This window comes from Bombus pascuorum, chromosome 4 (assembly GCF_905332965.1).
Source record: "Bombus pascuorum chromosome 4, iyBomPasc1.1, whole genome shotgun sequence".
Classification (NCBI taxonomy): Eukaryota; Metazoa; Arthropoda; class Insecta; order Hymenoptera; family Apidae; genus Bombus; species Bombus pascuorum.
In genome coordinates, this window is record NC_083491.1 from 12,346,868 (window position 1) to 12,368,578 (window position 21,711).

Sequence of the window (21,711 nt, forward strand, 5' to 3'; positions counted from 1 at the left end):
TTTAAACAAATATATATATCTCCTTGAACGTATCAAACAATGAAAGAAATACATAGTAGTTTTGCAAAAATTACTGCGTTTGTTATCCTAAATCGGTAACGCCTCAAACCCATCGGAGTGAAAATGGTCAAGTGATACGTTGCAGACTACTCACAAAACTTGTTTCGAGGAATGTAATATGCAGTAGATAATATATTAAGGTAATTCAAGAGGTATTAATATAAATATTAATTTCATGTATGCATTTCCTTTTCTATTTCTTTCTAACGAGCACCAGAATTAATGAAAGTAAGGATAATCTATGAATCATATTAATATCAAAACATCTACGCAATTAACACTGAACAATATAATAAACGAAATTGGCTTTATTGTCGCGCTAGGATTAGGTTGGTAGACGTAAAAAGCATTAATACTATGTGCACGGGAAATAATCTAATAATAAACATTTTCTACGTATGTATTCAGACATATATATAGATACATAATTATAACGGTCATCCTATACCCTTTAAAAATATCAAATACAAATAACAAATCATTCAATTTGCGAAAATTTTATAAAATATATTATTCGAATGTAAAATAAAATATAATAGTCATTCTTATCAAGTATCCTGTTCGCATTTATTCTGTTCCCTTTCTTTTCATACCTATATTTCTAGCAACAATTATCGAGCAGACTTTTTATACATTTCCATAGAATATGTTCGACGAAAGTACAATCACTATTGCACTACAAGATATCTCGTCCAACTTCTCCTTTCCATGGGTGCATCTATTCGAGAATAGCTTGGGGCATTTTACTCGTTTAAGACGCAGGTGCGCACCAAAGCATCGCATACTGAGTACGGATCACAATTGCTGCTGGGTCTCCTATCTTCCAAGTAACCTTTCTTTTCCTCCGCAACATTTCGGGGAATACGAATACTAACGTTACGATTGGCCACGCCAGCACTGAAGTCGTGTATGCTGCTAGTTTCACATTTTCCGGTTAAACGACGCTCATTGTCCTTCCCTCCGCGTGGGTCGTACGCTTGAATATGCCTGAGGTGTTGTTTGCTCAATTTGTCGATTGCCTTCTCGATCTCGGCGATACCATTCTCGGCGCGCATGGCTTTTGTCGAGAAGTTCGTGTGCGCACCGGCACCATTCCACGTACCATCCATGGGTTTCGGGTCTAAAGTGACAATCACACCATACTCCTCAGCTACACGATGAAGAATGAACCTAGCAACCCACAGATCGTCTCCACCCGATATTCCGCTACATGGACCAACTTGGAACTCCCATTGAGAGGGCATAACTTCTGCGTTAGTACCGGCGATCTTTACGCCAGCATAAAGGCAAGCTCGATAATGAGCTTCAACAATTTCGCGGCCAATTACTTTATCGGCACCTACACCGCAATAATAAGGTCCTTGAGGGCTGGGGAAACCATTTTTTGGCCAACCAAGTGGTCTACCATCGAAATCAAGGAAAGTGTACTCTTGCTCGATTCCGAACCATGGATCTTGATCCTTAACAGCTTCCATAGCCTCGTTACATTTGAAACGTTTATTCGACTTAGTCGGGGTCATGTCGCTGTAGTAGGTATCACAAAGTACTAGCTTGTTATTTCCACGACGGAACGGATCATTGTATATCGCCACCGGACAAAGATAAATGTCGCTGTTCATACCATCCGCTTGGTATGTCGAACTTCCGTCGTACGTCCATATTGGCAATTCTGGAAACCAGAAACCAATACATATTTGATTAAGAAATGTTCTCTAGTTATTGGCATTTATTTTATTTTACTTTCACTTTTATAATGATTTATAGACTATGAAATAATTTGTATGTTAATATGTTAATATTGTTAAAAGGCGATTGTTATAAATAATTTATTAAACTAGATTCGACTTGATCGTAAAAGTTTAGCTAAATATCAAGTAGTAAAGTAATAATAGTCAAATAATAAATCTTTTGTTTTTGTAAGAATTGATAAACATCATTTGTATAGTTACTGATAAGTATACTTACTAAAAATACTAATGAGATTTCACTTAACGTTGATATTGTATTTCGTTCTGCTTTTACTGATACAGATTCAATGCTTCGTTGTAAAGAAGCGTTTTATTTTCAGAATAAAAGAGCTCGTGTATATTCGTAGAAAGCAGCTAGTTATCTATCTCTGTTAGCCTTGGCTATCTTTAGGATGGATTAATCTTGCAATTTTCGTAGTAGATATTAAGGGACTTGATCTATTCAAATTTTGAATTGTCTATCCATTAGTGAAGAAAATTTTTATTTGTTCAATTGTTCTATGAAACATTACTTTAACATTGTAAAGAGTAGTAACTAAATATAAAAATAAGTAACTGATAAGTAATAAGTAACATAAGTTATTTCTTAATTATTAATTAATAAAAAAATGAAAATACATCTATCTATTGATGTAGTTCAAAACAAACGCATATTTCGACTTACACAATCGATTCCATCCAAGTATTACTCTTACATTACCGACATTCAAACGTGGCCCCGTGAATTCTACGCGCCACAGATGTTAATGATTTTGTAACGCGCGCAGAATCTCATGAAGATGGACAGATATTATTCGTAATGCTGACAAACGTTTGAGATTAATGCATATTTGCCGAGCGATCAACTATTTTGCACATCATACCTTATGTGTTATTAATATTCACACTGTATTATTCGTGACGCTCGAATTGTATGCATGAATCGAAAACGAGGAAAAAGATGAAAAACAAATGTATCGAGATGCGAAATATTAATTATAATCATCTGATGTTTATTAAACATAGTTTCTATCGTGACATAATATTCAACATGATTAGATAATATTGGCCGGAAAAGATAATTTAATGTTTTTACAACAAACAAACAATTTTGAACAATTATGCATCACTTTGTCAACACGTTTACGCGTGTTCTCATGTAAGAAAGTGCTTTGATTGTTTGCCCGACCTTTAATTACGGTAAGTAATTACTTAGTTTGGTGTTTGTAATGGATCATTTGTTTCGATTCACTGAACTGGAAATCAACTAGTTCAGTCGCATTTTGATGTAACTACATGGGGTAATGAGATTTTTGATCGGCGTAGTTTAAATTACTCTGTAATTTGAAACTGATATTAGATTAACTTTTTTTAGAAAAGGATCCCCACGATAAAAAATTATTGAAGATATGAAATTATTGATGTTTTCATGATTATGTTTCTGTAATTAATATTAGATGAGGTCGAGATGCGTTTTTTTAACGAATAGTATACTAATAATAATATATGAATTCGAATGAATTTAACACGTGATGAATTAAAAAGTAATAGATCCACATTTTCAAGTTATTCATCCATAATTAAAATTTAAGCATTATCTTTTGAAATAAACATGAACTTAATAAACATTACTTTTCTCATGCATCATGGATTTACACAAATGAGTGAATGGAAATCTAGTGTTCTTAAGCTCTGGAATCATCTACGAAATTTAAAATATTCTTATCCCAAGAATAGGCTAAAAAAAAGGAGATCTCAAGATCTTGTCACAAATAATACATAACATTTGTTAACGAGGAACTTCCATTGGAAGTACCCGCACATACAAAAGAACTGCTGATTGATCTCGAAAAAATATTAAATTGTAGTTGCTATTTTCCTTAAAATAAAAAAAAATTACTTTTTTATGGTATGGTAAATATATATATTTATGGTAAATATGTCAAGACTAAGACACTAACCTGACGGATGTTTCGGCACAAATTCTACAGTCCTGGTTTTGCTTCGCAAATATTCACCAGTACCATCGATCCAGATGTATTTCGCTTGAATTTTATCCTCTGGTTGAGGCAGGTCGAGATACTTATTTAACAAGGTCTTGTTTAAGGCCGCGTTCGGCGACTCTTTCAGCATAACGCGCGACATAGTGATGCTGCAACACGATAAGAATGGTATTAACAACTATAACTATCATTTCCTGTGTCGAAATATAATGCAATTACATATGTACTATCAAAACGGACTACATTGTATCATAGCACCTATAATAATTAGATTGCGAGTATTGATATAAGTTCATACGAATATCATTTAAAAAATGTAATCTAAGTAAAGAATTTTGCCTACTAAATATTATAACGAGTACTATACTTTGGAAATTTTACATATTTCTACGTATTAAATGCATTTTAGGCATTTTTGCATTTCCAACTTCTCCATAAACGTGTCTATAACATTATAATTTAATAATAACATATCATACAATATTTCACGCAGCCAATACATCGATTTTGCTTCATTATACATGAAAAATTATTCATGAAACAATAAAGGTCATTTTAAAATTTGATCTCTTGAAAATCTCGAACAAAAATTTCGTTTGACATTCGAATCGTTCGTTTCGATATTTGCCGGAGAGTATCGATTCTGAATTCAAACGGATGATGGCGTCGCGTAGTGGCGAGAACGTGAACTCCCCATGTGATATTAATGAGGATTCATTCGCACTTGTCAGATACAGCGGCACATGGTATAAAGGATCCTCTCGATTTATTCTTGGCGGGACAGAAAGAGAGGTGCGCCTACGTATCACGCAATATGCATCAGGCATCACGCAGTACGCACGCGGGAATTGCGTGCTACTCCAGCCCCAAACAGTACACACACGTGTTACCAGTCGCCCACAAGCAACGCACTCGAATAATGTCCCTAAAGTCTTTGACTGATACCATAACTCTAACCACGCACGTGCAAATATTTTGAACGTTTCAAAGGTCAAATCGTTATCAATCAATCAATCGTCAATTATGGTTGAGAGAGATATAATCTTTCTTCGCAAATACATGTACATTATCTAACCGTGAAAACTATGCATGTATGTACATAAGTCATTTCTTACAATAAAAACTATCTTTAAAGCTAAGAATCAATTTAAAATTTAGAAAATTATCTTTAAATTATAAACACATTTAAAGAGTTAAAATCATAATGGAACTTAAGTAAAGTATTACTTTAATCACAATCTAATAAAAAATATACATACATATATTTTTTGTTTCATTACTATATTAATTATATCAACAATTATTGTTTGGAGAAAGTTAACAAATATTTAAAAAATTCTCCGTAAAAGAAGAAATGAAATTTATTGTCCGAGAAATTGACTGATTTTTGATCAATCAGACATTTATTCCTTTAGCTTCATTTATCATGGAATGGCGTTAAAGACACCATTTCTCCACAACATCTTGTTCACTTGTAGTATGTACAATGTACATTGTGAAACACACTGTGTAATTTACCGGTTTCCCGAGTACTGCCATTTGTAGAAAGCATGTCGGACCATATATACATATTCCCTTGAATGCAGTGAATGCATTTATAAGCTTCGCAATAATGCAAAGCGTTCCTCGGTCGCGAGCGAAAAACATAAAATCTTGTTCGATAAGATTCGATCAGATTTATTCAACAGTTCTCGATACTTCTTTCGATAGTACATAGATACTTTAAGTAACTTCCCAAAAAGTTCGTGAATATTCTACATATGTACTGTAGGGTACTATACATTTTTATAATCGACCAAAGATGATTTTAATAAGCAGTGGTGTCAATCAAGTGAACAAATATTTACATATTCCTCTTTCTGATTCATCGTTCAGATCTTAATTAGTAAAGTAAGCACTACTCTACCGGCTAAAAATATTGTATATACTCTAATCTAATTAACAGAGATTAATAGAAAAGAAATAAAATGCAAATGGAATTTAACCAAATAAATGGTATTAGTACGACAATGAGATTGTATAACTAATATAAAAAAATAATATAAAAAATATAATAACAAATAAGAGAGGAAATCTGTATAAAATTCTGTAATCAAGATTCTAGGTCCATATAAAAATTTAAATAAAAAGATTTATGAAAATAAATTAATTTTATTGCAACTAAGATATTGGATGGTAAGATGTTAAAATTATTAACTTAAATAAAAAGAGTTAAAATCCATTCGGTGTCTTATCTATTTATGTAATGTGAATTTTTTGTACATACTGTAAATTACATTATTCAACTCAGCGCGTACAATCTTTTAATACACTGTAAACTATTGTAAACCTTATATTTTTTCTCTGAAGTACTAAATAATGAAATGTGATATAAAGAGATTAAGAAAATATGTTGACGTTATCTTAAAAATAAGAATAGTGCCAAGAACTACACTTCAAGGTTCTGAACCAGTTATTCACTTTCACAATAATTACTAGCTTTTGTAAACCCTCTTTTAAATTTCGATATGGTTATAAGTTTCATTATATAATTCCATAAATTTCATCTAGGATATCTTTTCGATAATAGTGTATAATGTACACTATCAAATAGATACGATGTAACGTTTGATATTAGGATCAATTAGGATCAAATAGAGTAATCGAATTAGATTTACAAGCAGTAAATTGGATCGTTCATACCATTTTGATATTTTCCGATTTGTACTTTTTCCATTTCTGCTTCGAATTTTCTTATATCCTGTTAGTACGAGGTAAAGGTGCTATCAATCAATCACAATTAAACATATACTAACCTAAAACATCTGCCGACAGTGATCCATTTCGGTTTTGACCCAACAGCAATATTTTTTAAGAATCTAGTTCCACACAACTTTACGAGCATGTTCGGACCCATTTTTGAATAACGTTGGTCAAACAATCGATTTGTGTTTGTTAACTTTTGTGTTAATGGAACTTCGTTTGACTTATTCGCACGAAACGAAACGACTCTTAAGAAAGAAACACTAAGAGTAGTAAAAAGAGAGCAAATAATCGTTTCTTGGTTTTGTTATGCAAATAACACTTTTGAAATCGAAGAAAATTGAAGAAAAGATTTGAAAGGAATTCTGAACAAGGAGAAATCGTGAAGGATCAACGTATTCTTCACTGGCCCACTAACATAAACTGTACCAGATATTATTTATATATGTAGCTATCCCTTCCATCTTCAATTCCAACAGGAATACCGGTTTCATCGCATTTCGGATAAATTTTTAATTCGTGCCTCTCCCGTATATTATCAACCCTTGTTTCTACTTTTTATATTGTTTTATGATGTATATATTATAACGTAATTCTTGTTTAGTTTCTTTGTTTTTTGTAAGTATGTATATATGTATGCATATATATAACATGATACACATACAACTGACAGTATATGTAACTATCGATCAGCGGTAGATGTAAGATCACCCGAGATATATCAGTGAAATCCAATACATTGCGTGACCATACAGTAGTCGTACCATGTAAACAATAACGTATTACTACATATATACGTATATTGTATACATTTCTCTCTTAATTTATCGATCTTAATAATCGAAGCATACAACCGAGATATTTATTTTTTCATAACTTCTCACCTATTAGATAAATTATTTGTAACATATACATAGTTCATAAATTTTTGTATGTTCTTGAATGATAAATTTAAAAAAACATTTTATGTTTCAATTAATTTGTTTGTTATATGTCAAATAATTAATTATTTTTTCATTATTCATTGTTTATTTCCAAAATACAATACTACTATTGTATTCATCATTGTTTGCAAATTCTTCAACCTTCAACAAAAAAAAAAATTAGTAATATGTAAGTAACGTTCATTCTACAACTTCTTCTTTCTCCTGATGTTCGGTGAACTAGAAATCGCGAACTGTTATCTAGAGGGATAAATATTCATAATCTTTTACAAAGATTTCATTAAAGATCTTTTTATCAGTGAAGAATTATGTAATGCTATTTGCAACTACTAGTACAAACTTTATATTTCACATAATGATAAGGTGTTATTAGTGTAATATTTTCCTGTATTAATGTTATCCGTAATAAACATTCGTTCATTTGACAAAATCAAAATAATACACGAAAAATAGATCTCAGATAGAATATAAGTTAATATCTATTTGAATGAATACATAATAAAGATGAAATGATACCTAATAATATATCGATTACATTAATCGTATCTATTACGTATCTTACATATTAATGTGATTATTTTACTTTTTACATATTTATAATAGCTATATTCTACAATGAAAAAGAATTTATATTATTTTTTACTAATTGAGTTATTGATTGCTTTTATATGTAAAACACCTAGTGATTGTATTTACTCGATCAAAGTTTGATACGTGCATATATATAAATGTACGTATCAGTGGAACTAGCACCATACAAGTATAAATATATATATATATATATATATATATATATAAATGTTGCTGTAACAAATATTAAAGTAAACCAGTTATAACATAGAAAGACGGTTATTACAGATTGTTCAAAGATTTTGTCAAGAGGACCGTTGAAACATTGAATTTGTGTCTTGTTGCATGCAACACGTAAGGTTATGAATTATTAGTTTGCGAGATATTATGCTAGAATGTTCTATTAACCTATTTCTGTCAATAGAAACGATGTCAATATCTACATATATATATATATATATATATATATATATATATATCCATTTGACTTCTTCTATACTTTATTACTGATTAACGATATCCGATGAACTCTGTTTCAATAGCAAAGCGATGAATAAATACATATTTATGCACCTTTCAACTTATTACTTCTTTTAAGTGAAATGAAATGAACTTTATGTGTCATCATTTCCATTTAAAATGGAACACAGGAGGAACTTCTTTCAATCATTTATATTTTATTCACTAACAAAAATTGGGTACAATAACGATGCCATAATAAGAAATTGATACAGCCATAGCCGTTTTATTTTGAACTTTAATAATTGAAAGAGTAACAACTTCTCGATGGAATAATTTTACATCAACAAGATACAAATATTCTTAAAGCATGAATTAATCTTATAATTAAGTTAATTTTATTTTACATATTTTATTTTCTTTATATACTATATTTTTAATTCACAGTAATTTTAATTATATTACAATTGAAACCTTGTATTTTTAAATATCAGACCTAAATATATAGGAGTATAAACTGGTTTAAACTAAACTACTATGAAAGAAGTACTAGGAAATAAATAATACAAACAAGTGCAACAATGTCACAATTTAAATTTATTCTATAGTGTACACATCGAAAATATCGGTCATTTAACATACCTTTATTCGTCATCTATGCTTCTTTAACTATGTGACTAGGCTAAAAATGCGATATGTTAACGCAATATTCGCGATCGTATATGTGCTAATGCCAAGAAATGTGATTCGAAAGAGATGAAAAATTCCTAATGCATTCGCTTTATGCCAACATTTTGCGATATATTTTATAAGTACGGAACTCGACGGTGTCTTTCTTAACCTTGGTTCTAAAATTTACAGAATTTCGTAGAACACACGTGGTATAAGCGCTTAACCAAAATTCAGGGATTTTCCTTGTCATCATTTGTAATATTCCCTAGTAACTTTCCGGTCACTTTCAAGGGAATACATTGAAATGAACGGTGTCATGCTGCGCTGCATACCCTTGAAGTTAGATTGAAAGGAAGCCATGAAATCAATTAAGTGTATTAATTATCCCTCTGAAGGGTTGATGATATTCAATGTTATTCGAAAATACTTGGAAAATATTTTTGTTTTTAGATTATATTAGGTCGAATTGGAAAAATTGTTAAAAATATACATATAGTGCAAACATATTCATTATGTATTACGTACTTTTAACACATACAACACGTTACTATAGTCAAATTGTAACGTAACTGTTTCTTTTTTGATAAATATACGCGACAGCCAATTAAAACAATTACTAGGCATAATCTATAACAGAAGAAGTTAATGTAAACAAAACAATATAATATATATATATATACATAGTATCATACATATTATATATAAATATATTATATAATTATATAAAATATATATATATATTTTTTATCTATTTTACTTCTTTCATAAAAAGATACATATTACAGGAGCCAATTAGATAATTGAATTCATTGAGTGTGCATGCTTGTATGCATCAGCATGCATCAGTGTGCATCAAAATCGTTTATGACGTTAATGCTTGTTAGCTAAATAAAACGCAATCTAAAATTAAATGTACGATACTTTTAGCTAATAATTTAACATATTTTTGAGGGCTTCGGCGCGTATCTCTTAATTATGATTGATTGCTATATTGATAGTTCTGACGCTATACATCAATAAGTTGTATTGGAAGTTTATTTTAGTTCTATTAAATATTTATTTAATTATCTTATTTTAGCTCTATGTTAAATATAAAAATTAATTCTGTAATCTTGTTCCTTGTTTATATATATCTTATATCTAGAAGTGTTACGATGTTTACGACAATTTATTGAAATTGAATCATGAATTTGTAAATAGGTAGTAAGTATGTGACATACAGCTACCTGGATATTTCAGGCACATATATACATGTATCTCAAGGATACCTATAAATCATGATTCATTCTCGAGAAGCTGTTTCGTCTCGTGACGGCCTTCTAATACCACAATTTTCACTTCCGTTCTTTTGTCGCGATAATCATCACAATTAACGATAATACCAATATGAACATTTCCTGTAATTTTGTCATTTAAAATAATGGCGCTTTCTCTATCATTCGATAATTTATGCAGTTATATATATATATATTATATGTACCTATACATGTACTATTGAAGAAATATTCTGTTCTTAATATTTAATTAACATACGAAACCAAGCGTATTGAACTAGGTCTCAACATAAGCTGAAGAAAGTACGGGAGATAAATGACTGTACAAGGATGGGTTGACACATTAATCCATCTAACTCTAAGTGCATATATAGAGGATAGTAAATATCAAGCTTGTCAAGTGCAATTAGGATGTATACGAAACTATCTAATGATTTAATTACACATTTCATTATCGAAGGAAGTCAACCACCATTTATTTCGTTGAAATCTCGAGCACATCAAGGATTATCTCAATAATCAAATTAAATGTATCGTAATATCTTGTAAAATTATTTTTTATGCATCTTAGACGGTTTCTTTTATTGAGATCAATTTTCCATTTTTATATATTTAAGAAATTACTAGCTTTAAACATATACTCTATAAATTTTCAATCGATAGCTTTTAAGAAATAATAAAATACTTCAGTGAAGTAAAATATATGAGAATATAAAATATATCAAATTGGATGTTATTGGCAATTGAAATTATAGCTTCTATTTGTTTTAAGATCTTCAATTTGCATTTTCAGATGTTTATTATTACGTGTCTAATTGTAAGTTCTTGTGTTATAGAGGAGAAATTGACCATGACCCAACATTTCATTTCCTTAGCTATTAAAGATATGATGCTATGATAATTCTAGGAGGAGAATGCAGTACATTACTGGAACTGATAAATAATGTAAGTTAAGCTAATATTTAGTACAATATAAATAAATGTGATGGTATTGAGATAACGTACAACTTAATTCGAATATTGTAACATTTAGAGAATTTATCCGGTGTTGAGATAGATACAAGTGCGATCATAGTGGGCGTTGAAGTTTGCCAAATGCAATTGGCAGGTGAACATATTGCATACAGCTCAACTGACGTTCGAAAGCAACGGTTGGTATAGATAACAGACACCAACGAAAATAGTTTTCGGTCCGAAGTGCACTAGATTGAAAGTGCATTTGGCTTCCGGGTAGAAAAACGACGCGGAAACATCTCGTCATCCTCATGATGCTCACTCGATCAAAATGAAAGCTCGTATTCCACGTGGGACATCGCACTGCGATCTTATGCATTCTTGCATGCGTTCATTGCCATCATGTGATTTTCTTCTTTTTATATATAAATATACTCATAATCGAACGTATACCTATTTTTCTGATATTGTGTTTTCATTAAAAAAGAAACAATATTTATTCAATGATAAGATTAGAAGTATATGATTAAGAGGCGTATGTTTCATCTGTTTTGGAACAATTGAATTTGTTGTTCTCTATTCTGTAAACATAATGATAAGCTCTTACGAGAATCTTACGAGAAGACAATATTTTTTCATTGATAAGATTTAAGCAAGGACGAACGTGATAGCTGTACGTTTGAAGTATGGGAAAATCTTCCAAAGATATCGAATCTATTTTCATATCTTTTGTTCTCGACTAAAATGTTGAATTTTCAAACACTGAATTGTATGTACAAAAATTTGATTGCTGTCTTAAAGGTCAAACGTAATCTTCGTTAATTTGTTTTTAGCAAATTTTGCATTTCAAAATTCAGTGATAGCGACGATATATTTAAAATGATTGTTTGATAAGTCAACGCATATTTAACAAATATACGCTGATAAGAAAAACAAACTTAGTAATAGATTAATGTAATAGTATTAAATTTGTAAATTGAATATCATTGAGTCTTTGTCTTGTATGTATTAGAGAAATCTATCGTAAAGAAATAATATTGCTTTCAGAACAGTCGATACTTTCCTTCTATTTTCGAAGAGTTTAAATGAGAACGTTCTACATCTTTGTACCTACGGACGATCGATTACACCTTACACCGTATTCAACAAAATGTATTATTGCAAACCGTGGCATTCGATATGTTATCATACATACGTATACACTTTCGATTTCGAAACTAAGCTTTTATAATTGAAACAGGGATTGTTTCAAAATGTTTCCAAACTCTTTAATCTTCTACTTTAAAGTTGAGCGATCCAGTCGAAAACAAATGTATGTCATAATACTTTTATTTTCAATGGAGAACAAATATTAGGATAAATAATTTTCTTAGAAAATTTGATACGAAATTGTAATTATTTTGATCAATTGTAATTGAAATTTATCCCTTTCTTTGAAATTGGTTCCTTCGTTGAACAGTATTATTTGCGTTTTCTTGACATTTAAAATAGCAGAGATATTTTAGGTGAACAGAGTAGTGACCCTAGATATTACTTGCTTAAGAAGATCAGTGGAACACAGCTAAAATCGCAAAATAAATTTCCTGCAACTATGTCGTACTATGTATTACCAAAATTACGAATTATCTTATCTCGTAATATATATTAATAATACACTAACAAAAGTAACGAAAGAATCTTCTTTATGAAAACTTTCATAACTTATTCACTAACATGTTAATAAAGAAATATTTAATTGGACGTAGCCGACTGAATTTTCTATTTTTATTATATTCCTTTTTTACTGAAATCAATCAAACGATAAAATTGCGATGAACCCTTTTTCCATCCAAAAAAATATTTTCATGAGTCGATCTAGAAATTTCTGCACATAATAACCATTATACAGCAAAGGGCGTAAGTTACCACACGAAACACACAATAATCTCTGTAATCCGCTCGTCAAGATGGCAGATAATACAATATTTCTGGAGCGCGTTCGTGTCTGAATAGACGATCGCAAGCCTGTTATGATTACGGAGCATTTGCAACAGTCTGGCGACACACTTTCTTTAGTTTTCGAAACAAACACGCGTCGTCCGATGATTACACGTGATACCGCGGCCCCCACTGCTATCACTTCCATTCTTGTTAATACGAAAGAACGTTGGATCGATTCATTGTCGACGTTCTATCGTCATGGAAACTTGCGAAAACATATCCACGCGATTCACCAGACCCGATGACCCAATCCTCCATCATTATGTGGATTCGTGGCCTCACATGGGTTCAGTGTGCCGCGTGGAACGGAAAAAAAGAGTCACGTGCGCACAAATCCTTCACGTCTGTCAGTCGCCTTGGCTCGGTTTTTGCGAATTATTTTTCTTGGCTATACATTAACCCAATATTTAACACTTCATGTAGTACAGTGACATGTAAAAATTCGTCAGTTAAATGGATTTTTCATTTTATATTTTATTGTAAAGAATTACTGTTAATATCGAATGTAAGGTTATGATGAGCAAAGGATAATAGTATAATAAATAAATACTATTATATAATATTATCCAAATTCTTTAAAATATCATTTTCAGAATATAAAATGAAAAATCTATTTGACTAACGAAGCTTTTGGACGCTACTGTAGGTACAATGGGTGTATGAAATTATCTAATTAGATTAGATAAAAATATATATTTATTTTGTATTTTCATACGAAACAAAGGAATAGATCGATGTTGAATATTTATCGAGTATATGTGGTTATACACGATTTAACTAATGCCTTCGATTAATAAGTCTTGCTACAAACTAGTTATACCATAGTTCGTGTTTGTTACATTATATAACGAATTAGAAAGCAATAGTGTATACTACATTACGTAATAATTAGATACAACAGAGTGTTGTTACTGTGTGATGAACTATTTCAAATTAATTTAAATATCTTTTCAAACTTGTATTTACCTCAAAATACATGGAATAACTCTCAGAGTTTATGAACAATGAAGATGTTTTATTCAGGAATGGATATCACCTTGAAATATTCACAAACAACCTAGAAGAATTCCATTTCCCAATCACATTTCTGTGTCTAAAACAGTCTTGGCTAATTAACATAATACTCTTGCTATTAACATATGATGCCCTTGTCATTTCATCTTTTTATAAAGTAAACACAAATTAACTAAACATATTAAATTAAAGGTATCGTTAACAAATATTATTTAACGTATATTACCATCTTCTTTTTGTTTAAAAGTTCAATTAAAATAATTAATGAGTTATTTTAAAAACATTAACTTTCATTTTTCTTTTTATTTAATTTAGAGTGGAGATTCATTCATAGAAACTGATTTTTACTAAGAAATAATTTTGTTATTCCATTTTTACCCGCGATATAATACGATGAAATTAATCCACAAAAGATAAAGGCTTATCAAAGCATAGAAAACTGGTTAAGTCAAACTGGTTAAACTGTTTACGGAAGTTGTTGTTCGTTACCAACATCATCAGCTGAGTTACAGAGACGCGGCATATAGACAAATATAAGTATCGAATATGGTTCTCACGACACTTAATACGCGAGAAAACATCGGTGATGTTTTAATGACACCATCATATGGTTTCCAACATAATACCGGACACGCATATTTGTTATAATCATGAAATTACCAAGAAAAACATTTACGTCTGTACACTATTTAACTTGTTAACTAGTTTGTCCTCCAACTAGAAACTTAATGAAAATGACTCAACGGTTAAATTTGTTTTACTCCTTGCAAATGTAAATGCTATATTATAATTATTAACTCATTACGTACTGTGAAATTGTTACATCCAAAAGATCCGTGTGACAAAGTAATTAAAATAATTAGAGAGGATTATTAGTCCTTTCATAGTTCAATTGGATAGACTCTAACTATTTTCTACAAATTCCTATAAATGTAATACATAATTTGTAGAATTTGTATAATTCTAGATAATTCCTATAAATAATTATGGTGCTATAAATTTCACCATATACTATACAATTATCAATATTTACTTTTTGTGAAAAGTCAAAAATATGTATGTATGTTTTTGTATCTGATAGCAGAAATGCAGAAAATTTTAAAGATAAAGAAATAATTATTTTCGAAATCGTTCGTTCCGAATTTTTCGTTATTTTATTGCACCATAATGGGGTTAAGAGTAGTCCCAATGAAACAAGGTACTTTTAATTCTGGAAATGGAAAATACATAAAAGTAAGCTAATCGTTAAGAAAGATAGAAGAAATGATCATACTTTATGAATCGAAATAAATGAGATGGTTTTATCCTTGAGATAGCTTAAATGTATTGCATGCAAGGAATAATCGACTAATGGATAACATAACTACAAAAAAAATTTTCCACACAAATTATGCAGGAATAAAACGTTAGTCAATTACAGTTAGGAATAAATCGCGATTCTTAGAAACATGTTAAATCGGCGTATTAACGATTAATATCGCAAAACATTATGTTCTGTATCTGCTTTTCTTTCCCCATATGAAACACGGTTCCCGGAATCATAGTAATCACTATCGTGGCTGAGCGCGTATATTCGAATGCGTTAAATGCTATATCATATTTCACGTAGTTCATTGGAGCACGGTTCAATCGGTTGAAATGCAAACCGTCGATATCCTGAATGAAAATTTCATACAATTCGACAACTTCTATTTTAACGATGTAGGTCAGTGTCTTACTTCCACTACTTCAACTGCCGGTTTAATCCTGACCGTCACTGAAAAAATCGATAAAAATGCATTCATTTACATACGCCTAATTGAAAAGGAGTATTGAAATCGACTATATTATTACAAGTAGTTGTAGCGTATTGAAACAATATAAAAGAAGGAAATTGAAAAACAAATAAATGTATACATATATAACAGTGGCTCACAGAAATATTTAAACATTTACCATAGAACATTTTTATGAATATATTCCACATATTATACAAAACTATTTGAAATTTCATTAGCACTGTAATGAGAGACTGATTACATTGACAAAATTTGGAATAACTCAAAAATGTATATGGAAGTTAAAAAATACTTACTGCAAATATATATTTAATAAAAGGTTAATATAAGAATAAATAGCGGTGTTAAACATATAATTAATGCTGGAAATCGCACTAAATACTAGCTTGTTAGTAAATGAATAGAATTCACTGTTCAGATACTTCGGTGATATCTATGAAGTGTATGTTTGCGATAAATATATTGTAACTTCTATATTACATTTCCAGATTCGTTTCAAACTTTACCAATGTAACCATGATAGTCGTGTCTCACTACAGAGCTAAAGAAGATTTCAAAATGTTTTATGTAACACACATAATACATTCATAAAAAGTTTCTATGAGTAAAATACCTTCATAAGTCACTATATATATAATGAAAAAGAAAAAGAAGTAGAGAGTATAGCAGAAAAAAACGAAGAGTATAAAAATATGTATAAGAAATTTAGAAAGAGCTATAATCGAGTGTCGTAAAAAAACGAAGAGAAAACATAGAGAAAGAGATACTCCAACCGATTGTCGCATAATTTCGTTTCGTTAGACGTAAATAGAGATAAGCATTATTTCATCTCGAATGACTGCGAAATGACACCAATTAAAATGTATAAATAGATTCACTCGGTTTATGTAAAAAGAAATAACGGAACACTGCTCCCATGTAGTTGCTGTATATTAATTTTATCTTAAGATTACAAATTAGTATTATCACTATTTTACGATGAATGATTATAAAACAATGATTTTATTGTTCTGTTTTACACAACACAATAATATATTACTAATAATGCTTACTATATAAATACTAATTTTTATATTAATATAATTTTGTAGTATCTAACAAATTATTATATTTTAATATAAATTATTTTATAATAATATAGTAATTTGATTGCAGTAATTTTATACAATATCAGATTTTTATTACACAAAATACAAATAATTTCATGTAACAACTTTATTCGATTACAAAAAAAAAGATGTACAAAAAGGAAGAATTTATTCGATTAACGTATAGTTTTATGATCTAAATATTCACGGAAAAGTTCGACATTATTTCAAACGCAAGCGCATAATTTCAAGGAAATTCCGTTTTATCTACCATGCCAATGAAATATATTTTTATATGTATCATGATTTAAGATATCATAGCTTTCTTCTATCCAGTGCGAGCGTAAGATGCTCTTTGTTCGTTCTTTGTTCAACTAGCGAGGAGATATGTAATCGTTCTCATTATAAAGCAAAAGTTTAGATATCGCCTGTCAAATGAATATTCCACATAATGCTAAACTAAACTGCTAAAGTAACTACTAATAACTTCATAATTAATTATTATTGTTAAAAACAAAAAGTTACGCTATTATTGCAAAAAATGCATTGTAAAATTTATTGCGAAAAAGTAATTCAAAAACATTGCGTCATTATTATACAAAAATTTATTGCAAAAGTTATTGTGAAAAAATTTTAAAAAGTTGCATTATTGTTGGAAAAAGCTACTTGTCAAATGAATATTCTGAATAATATTAAACTAAAACGCTAAAGAAGCAACTAATATTTTTATAGTTAATCATTGAGAAAAAAATAATTCAGAGAAATTATATTATCATTACGGAAAAATGATTAGGAACTAATTATTTTTATTATTTTAATAGGGTATCGCTATTAGCGCAAAGATAAGGTTACAGTAAATGCATATTCTGACGAATTGACATTTTAATGAATTCAATACGACAATGTAATTAAATATGTACATAAACTTTTTATGAGCGTGAGCATTACTATTTTAAGATGTTTCATTCGCCAGAACATCAATTCGCCCGAATACCAATCCACAATAACCGTAGCCTCAAGCAACTATTAGAGCTATGTGGAAATAGAAAAATTAATTCTTGAAGATAACTATTACAAAACAAACAACGAGAGAAGATTATTCTGTTACTATGATTAGCAAAAAACTCGTTAAGTAATCTTCAAATTTATAGCTTCTATACTCCTACGAGCCTTTTTACTAACAATTTACATTTTAGTTTTTGTAAAGTACACATAAACGCACGATAGTGCGCCGTTTAAAATATGCCGTCTGAAAAATGTTCTCATTCAATAAAAGACACAATCACACACACAGTGTATCTACTATTATTTGCCTTTGGACTTTTAATTAACATGAATGATAATTCCACTTTTCCCACTTAAATGGAGGAAAAACACGTTAGATCATTTGTAACTAAAATTTTACTGAAACATTAGTGTTCTCTTTTCATTGAGAACTGTTTCCGTTGTTCATTGTAATTAACAAGGAATGCAAATCTTGGAAGATTGCCAGACTCAATTTTATATCACGGTATTTCATTGTAAAAAGTGATAAATCAAATATTGTATGATATAGAATAGATCAAAATATAATTAAAATATGAATTAAACTGTATACTTCAATGGCGAACTATTGTCAACACTGTCACTTTATAAATAGTACTTCTTTCTTTACTAACGCAAACGATACTTAAAGAAAAAGTTATACGATAAAGAAACCAACGAGAATAAATTGATTAGTATTTCAAACAATAATTCCTTTCTTGCTACAGATACGGTTTTCAAATTTCTTTTAATCGTGCATTAATCCACTCAATTCTATAAAATACTATAAAATCCTATATCACAACAGTCACATAGATTTAACTGTATCATCCTACTCAAATTAATATCTAAAATCTATGCTAAAAAAAAGTCTAAATTCGAAATATTTTCCCTCTTTTTAAATAAAAAACGTGTCAGTTTGATCGAAAATCAATGCAATATCTATATAAAGAGGAGGATCAGTGTGATACTCACCGGTGTTATCGCTGGTCCAGCGATCGTGCAGAGTACTGGTATTCTGGCTGATCGTTTGATCGATGACTGTGAAACGGAGTTGCGCGTTACGTTCTATCGTGTTGTGTTGTTGGAAAGAGTTAAAAGGCACTGGTCATGAAGGCAACGAGCGTCTGATAGCACGGTCCGTGTTACTACCGTAGGAACATAGCTGCGATATTTATGTAGAGAAGCGCTGCAGCGCACGCGTCGCTTACCCCGCGCTCTTCGACTGCTATGATTCCCCACCTCTAGCTTCAAAGTGATTATCCGATGTGATCGTAGGTCCACTTGATCGTTACATGCCGGAAAACTCTTGTCTGTCCGTGTTGCCATGGTACTTGCCAGTCACGAACCATCTACGAAAATTATTTGCAAGCTCTCCATCGATGACGTAACTTGAACTTGTCCAAGGTTAAAATAGATCATCGTTGATCATCGTATGGAAAACTGGAGGAACATCTTTTCTAATTAATTTTGATTTTCTGATCTTAATTTTAGGTAGCTCATCAAAACAATGCACTACAATGGATATCGATACAATTATATTACTAGGGGAAAATGCATTTTTCCCTATTGAGTGAAACGTGTACCATTAGAGAAGTTTCTCTTTTTTATCGACAATTCATAGAAACGTAGAACACCTATTAATAAATATTTTCACACGATTGAGGAATTTATCGTATGACGAATTCAAACAACGCGCGGAAATGCACGTGTGGCTTTATTTAGCGATTAAAATTTTTACTTGACATTAACCTTGTTTTATTTTTACTGTTTTTTTTTATAGGTACTAACATGTTATTCTAGTGTAAGCGGCGTAATTTGTCTCATGTTTTCTTAAAGATGCTTAAGTATGTGTGTAAATTTTAATGCGATTATATAAGACTCAATATAAATCTGTTTGTTAGGCGTCTGCGACTTCTACTACAAAAATCATCCATGCGAGAATATACATACTTTTTTAATATTATATAGGTGCTCCTGAATATAAGAGTTATGTTTATCATTTATTATTACTGCAACGTATTTTGTCAATATAAAAAAAGTAGAGAAGATAAGGCACGGATTGCGATACAAACAACCAAGTTATGTCATACGTTGACAATACATTCTAGCAAACTATAAACATAATGCAATTGATGATAGACAATATATTGCACTTCCTCGATTGTCCACCAGTAAAGATGTATTTGGCTCTAGTTATCTATAAAACAAGAAACGAAATTAACGTAAAACAATCATCTTTTATCCGTAAAAAATCCTATGAGAAAAGGAAGATATATTTTCACATTATTTAAATTGATAATAAAAAATGATATGAATGTAAATTTAAATTAAAGTACAAGGATGAAAAATATTGATTGAGAATTATTGGATGATCAATAATTTTATTTCGAACGAGTGTATACATAAAATTAACAAAGCCGATATAACCTTACTTCATTTATTAATAGAATTCAAAGCAGGTGTTCAGATATTTAAAATGATTTTTTTAAATAAATCGTAAAAATTTCAACTAATCATTTCAATCAAAGTAATCATTCAGATCACTCAGATTGTTCAAACAACTTAAAAAAGTTTCTTCTATTTAAGGCACTTCGCAATAATGTAAATATGTACAAAATTTATGAAGTTACGCCAATTATTTAGATAAATAAAAATTTCCCTCGAAGCAATTTTCATATATTCTAGGTTCCCAAAATAAAATATACGTGTTAACAAATAAATCAATAACGAAGACGCCAATTAAAAGCTTCGATATTCAAAACTCAAAGTAACAAATAGCAATACAGAACTATACATGAATTTTAATAATTTTAATATAAGTGAAAAGAAATTGTTCCAATAAAAGATATTTAAAATGTATAACATTTTTTTAATTTTTAACATAAAACATAACACTTCGAGTTCTAAAAATATGTATACAATTTTTGTTACTCACATGAATCAATAGTATATTAAAAAAGCTGAATGTGGAAAAACTTTTATCAAAAAGTTTCAAGGAAGTCTACAAAAATGTTTCATTAACAAATAGCATCCTAAATCTAATCCTAATCCTAATCTTAAATTCTAATCTGCATAATGTCTTAAAAGTCCAATTATTATTTTTATATATTCATTAAATGATTAACTTATCACTATATCATAATAGTCATCTGTTTCATGTTTTCACCTTTTAAGTTGAACAGAACGTGGCTGATATTACACAGAGGGGATTCATTATATAATATGTAATTCATATGCATCGTAATCATATAATAATCTCAATTATTTAAACTTCCTTTGAAACGACACCCTGCGTTTTACGTTTAGTATGCTGTGAACGATACACGGATTCCCACGATATTCGATTTGTTACACTATCATGATAAAATATGTGTATTTTGGATAGATTTTTGTTTGTAAAGGCATTTACATTGTATTAAA

At 30.0% G+C, this 21,711-nt stretch overlaps 1 protein-coding gene across 1 annotated transcript; it reads right to left on the reverse strand.

The window, feature by feature from the left end:
• Positions 1 to 444: 444 nt before the first annotated feature.
• Positions 445 to 19,461, reverse strand: LOC132906512 (glutamine synthetase 2 cytoplasmic). Its single transcript, XM_060958764.1, has 3 exons — positions 19,264 to 19,461; positions 3,749 to 3,939; positions 445 to 1,729 (listed from the first exon to the last, which is right to left on the reverse strand). The coding sequence occupies exons 2-3, from the start codon at positions 3,930 to 3,932 to the stop codon at positions 804 to 806; spliced, it is 1,110 nt and encodes a 369-aa protein (XP_060814747.1). The 5' UTR covers positions 3,933 to 3,939; positions 19,264 to 19,461; the 3' UTR covers positions 445 to 803.
• Between the last annotated feature and the right edge of the window lie 2,250 nt (positions 19,462 to 21,711).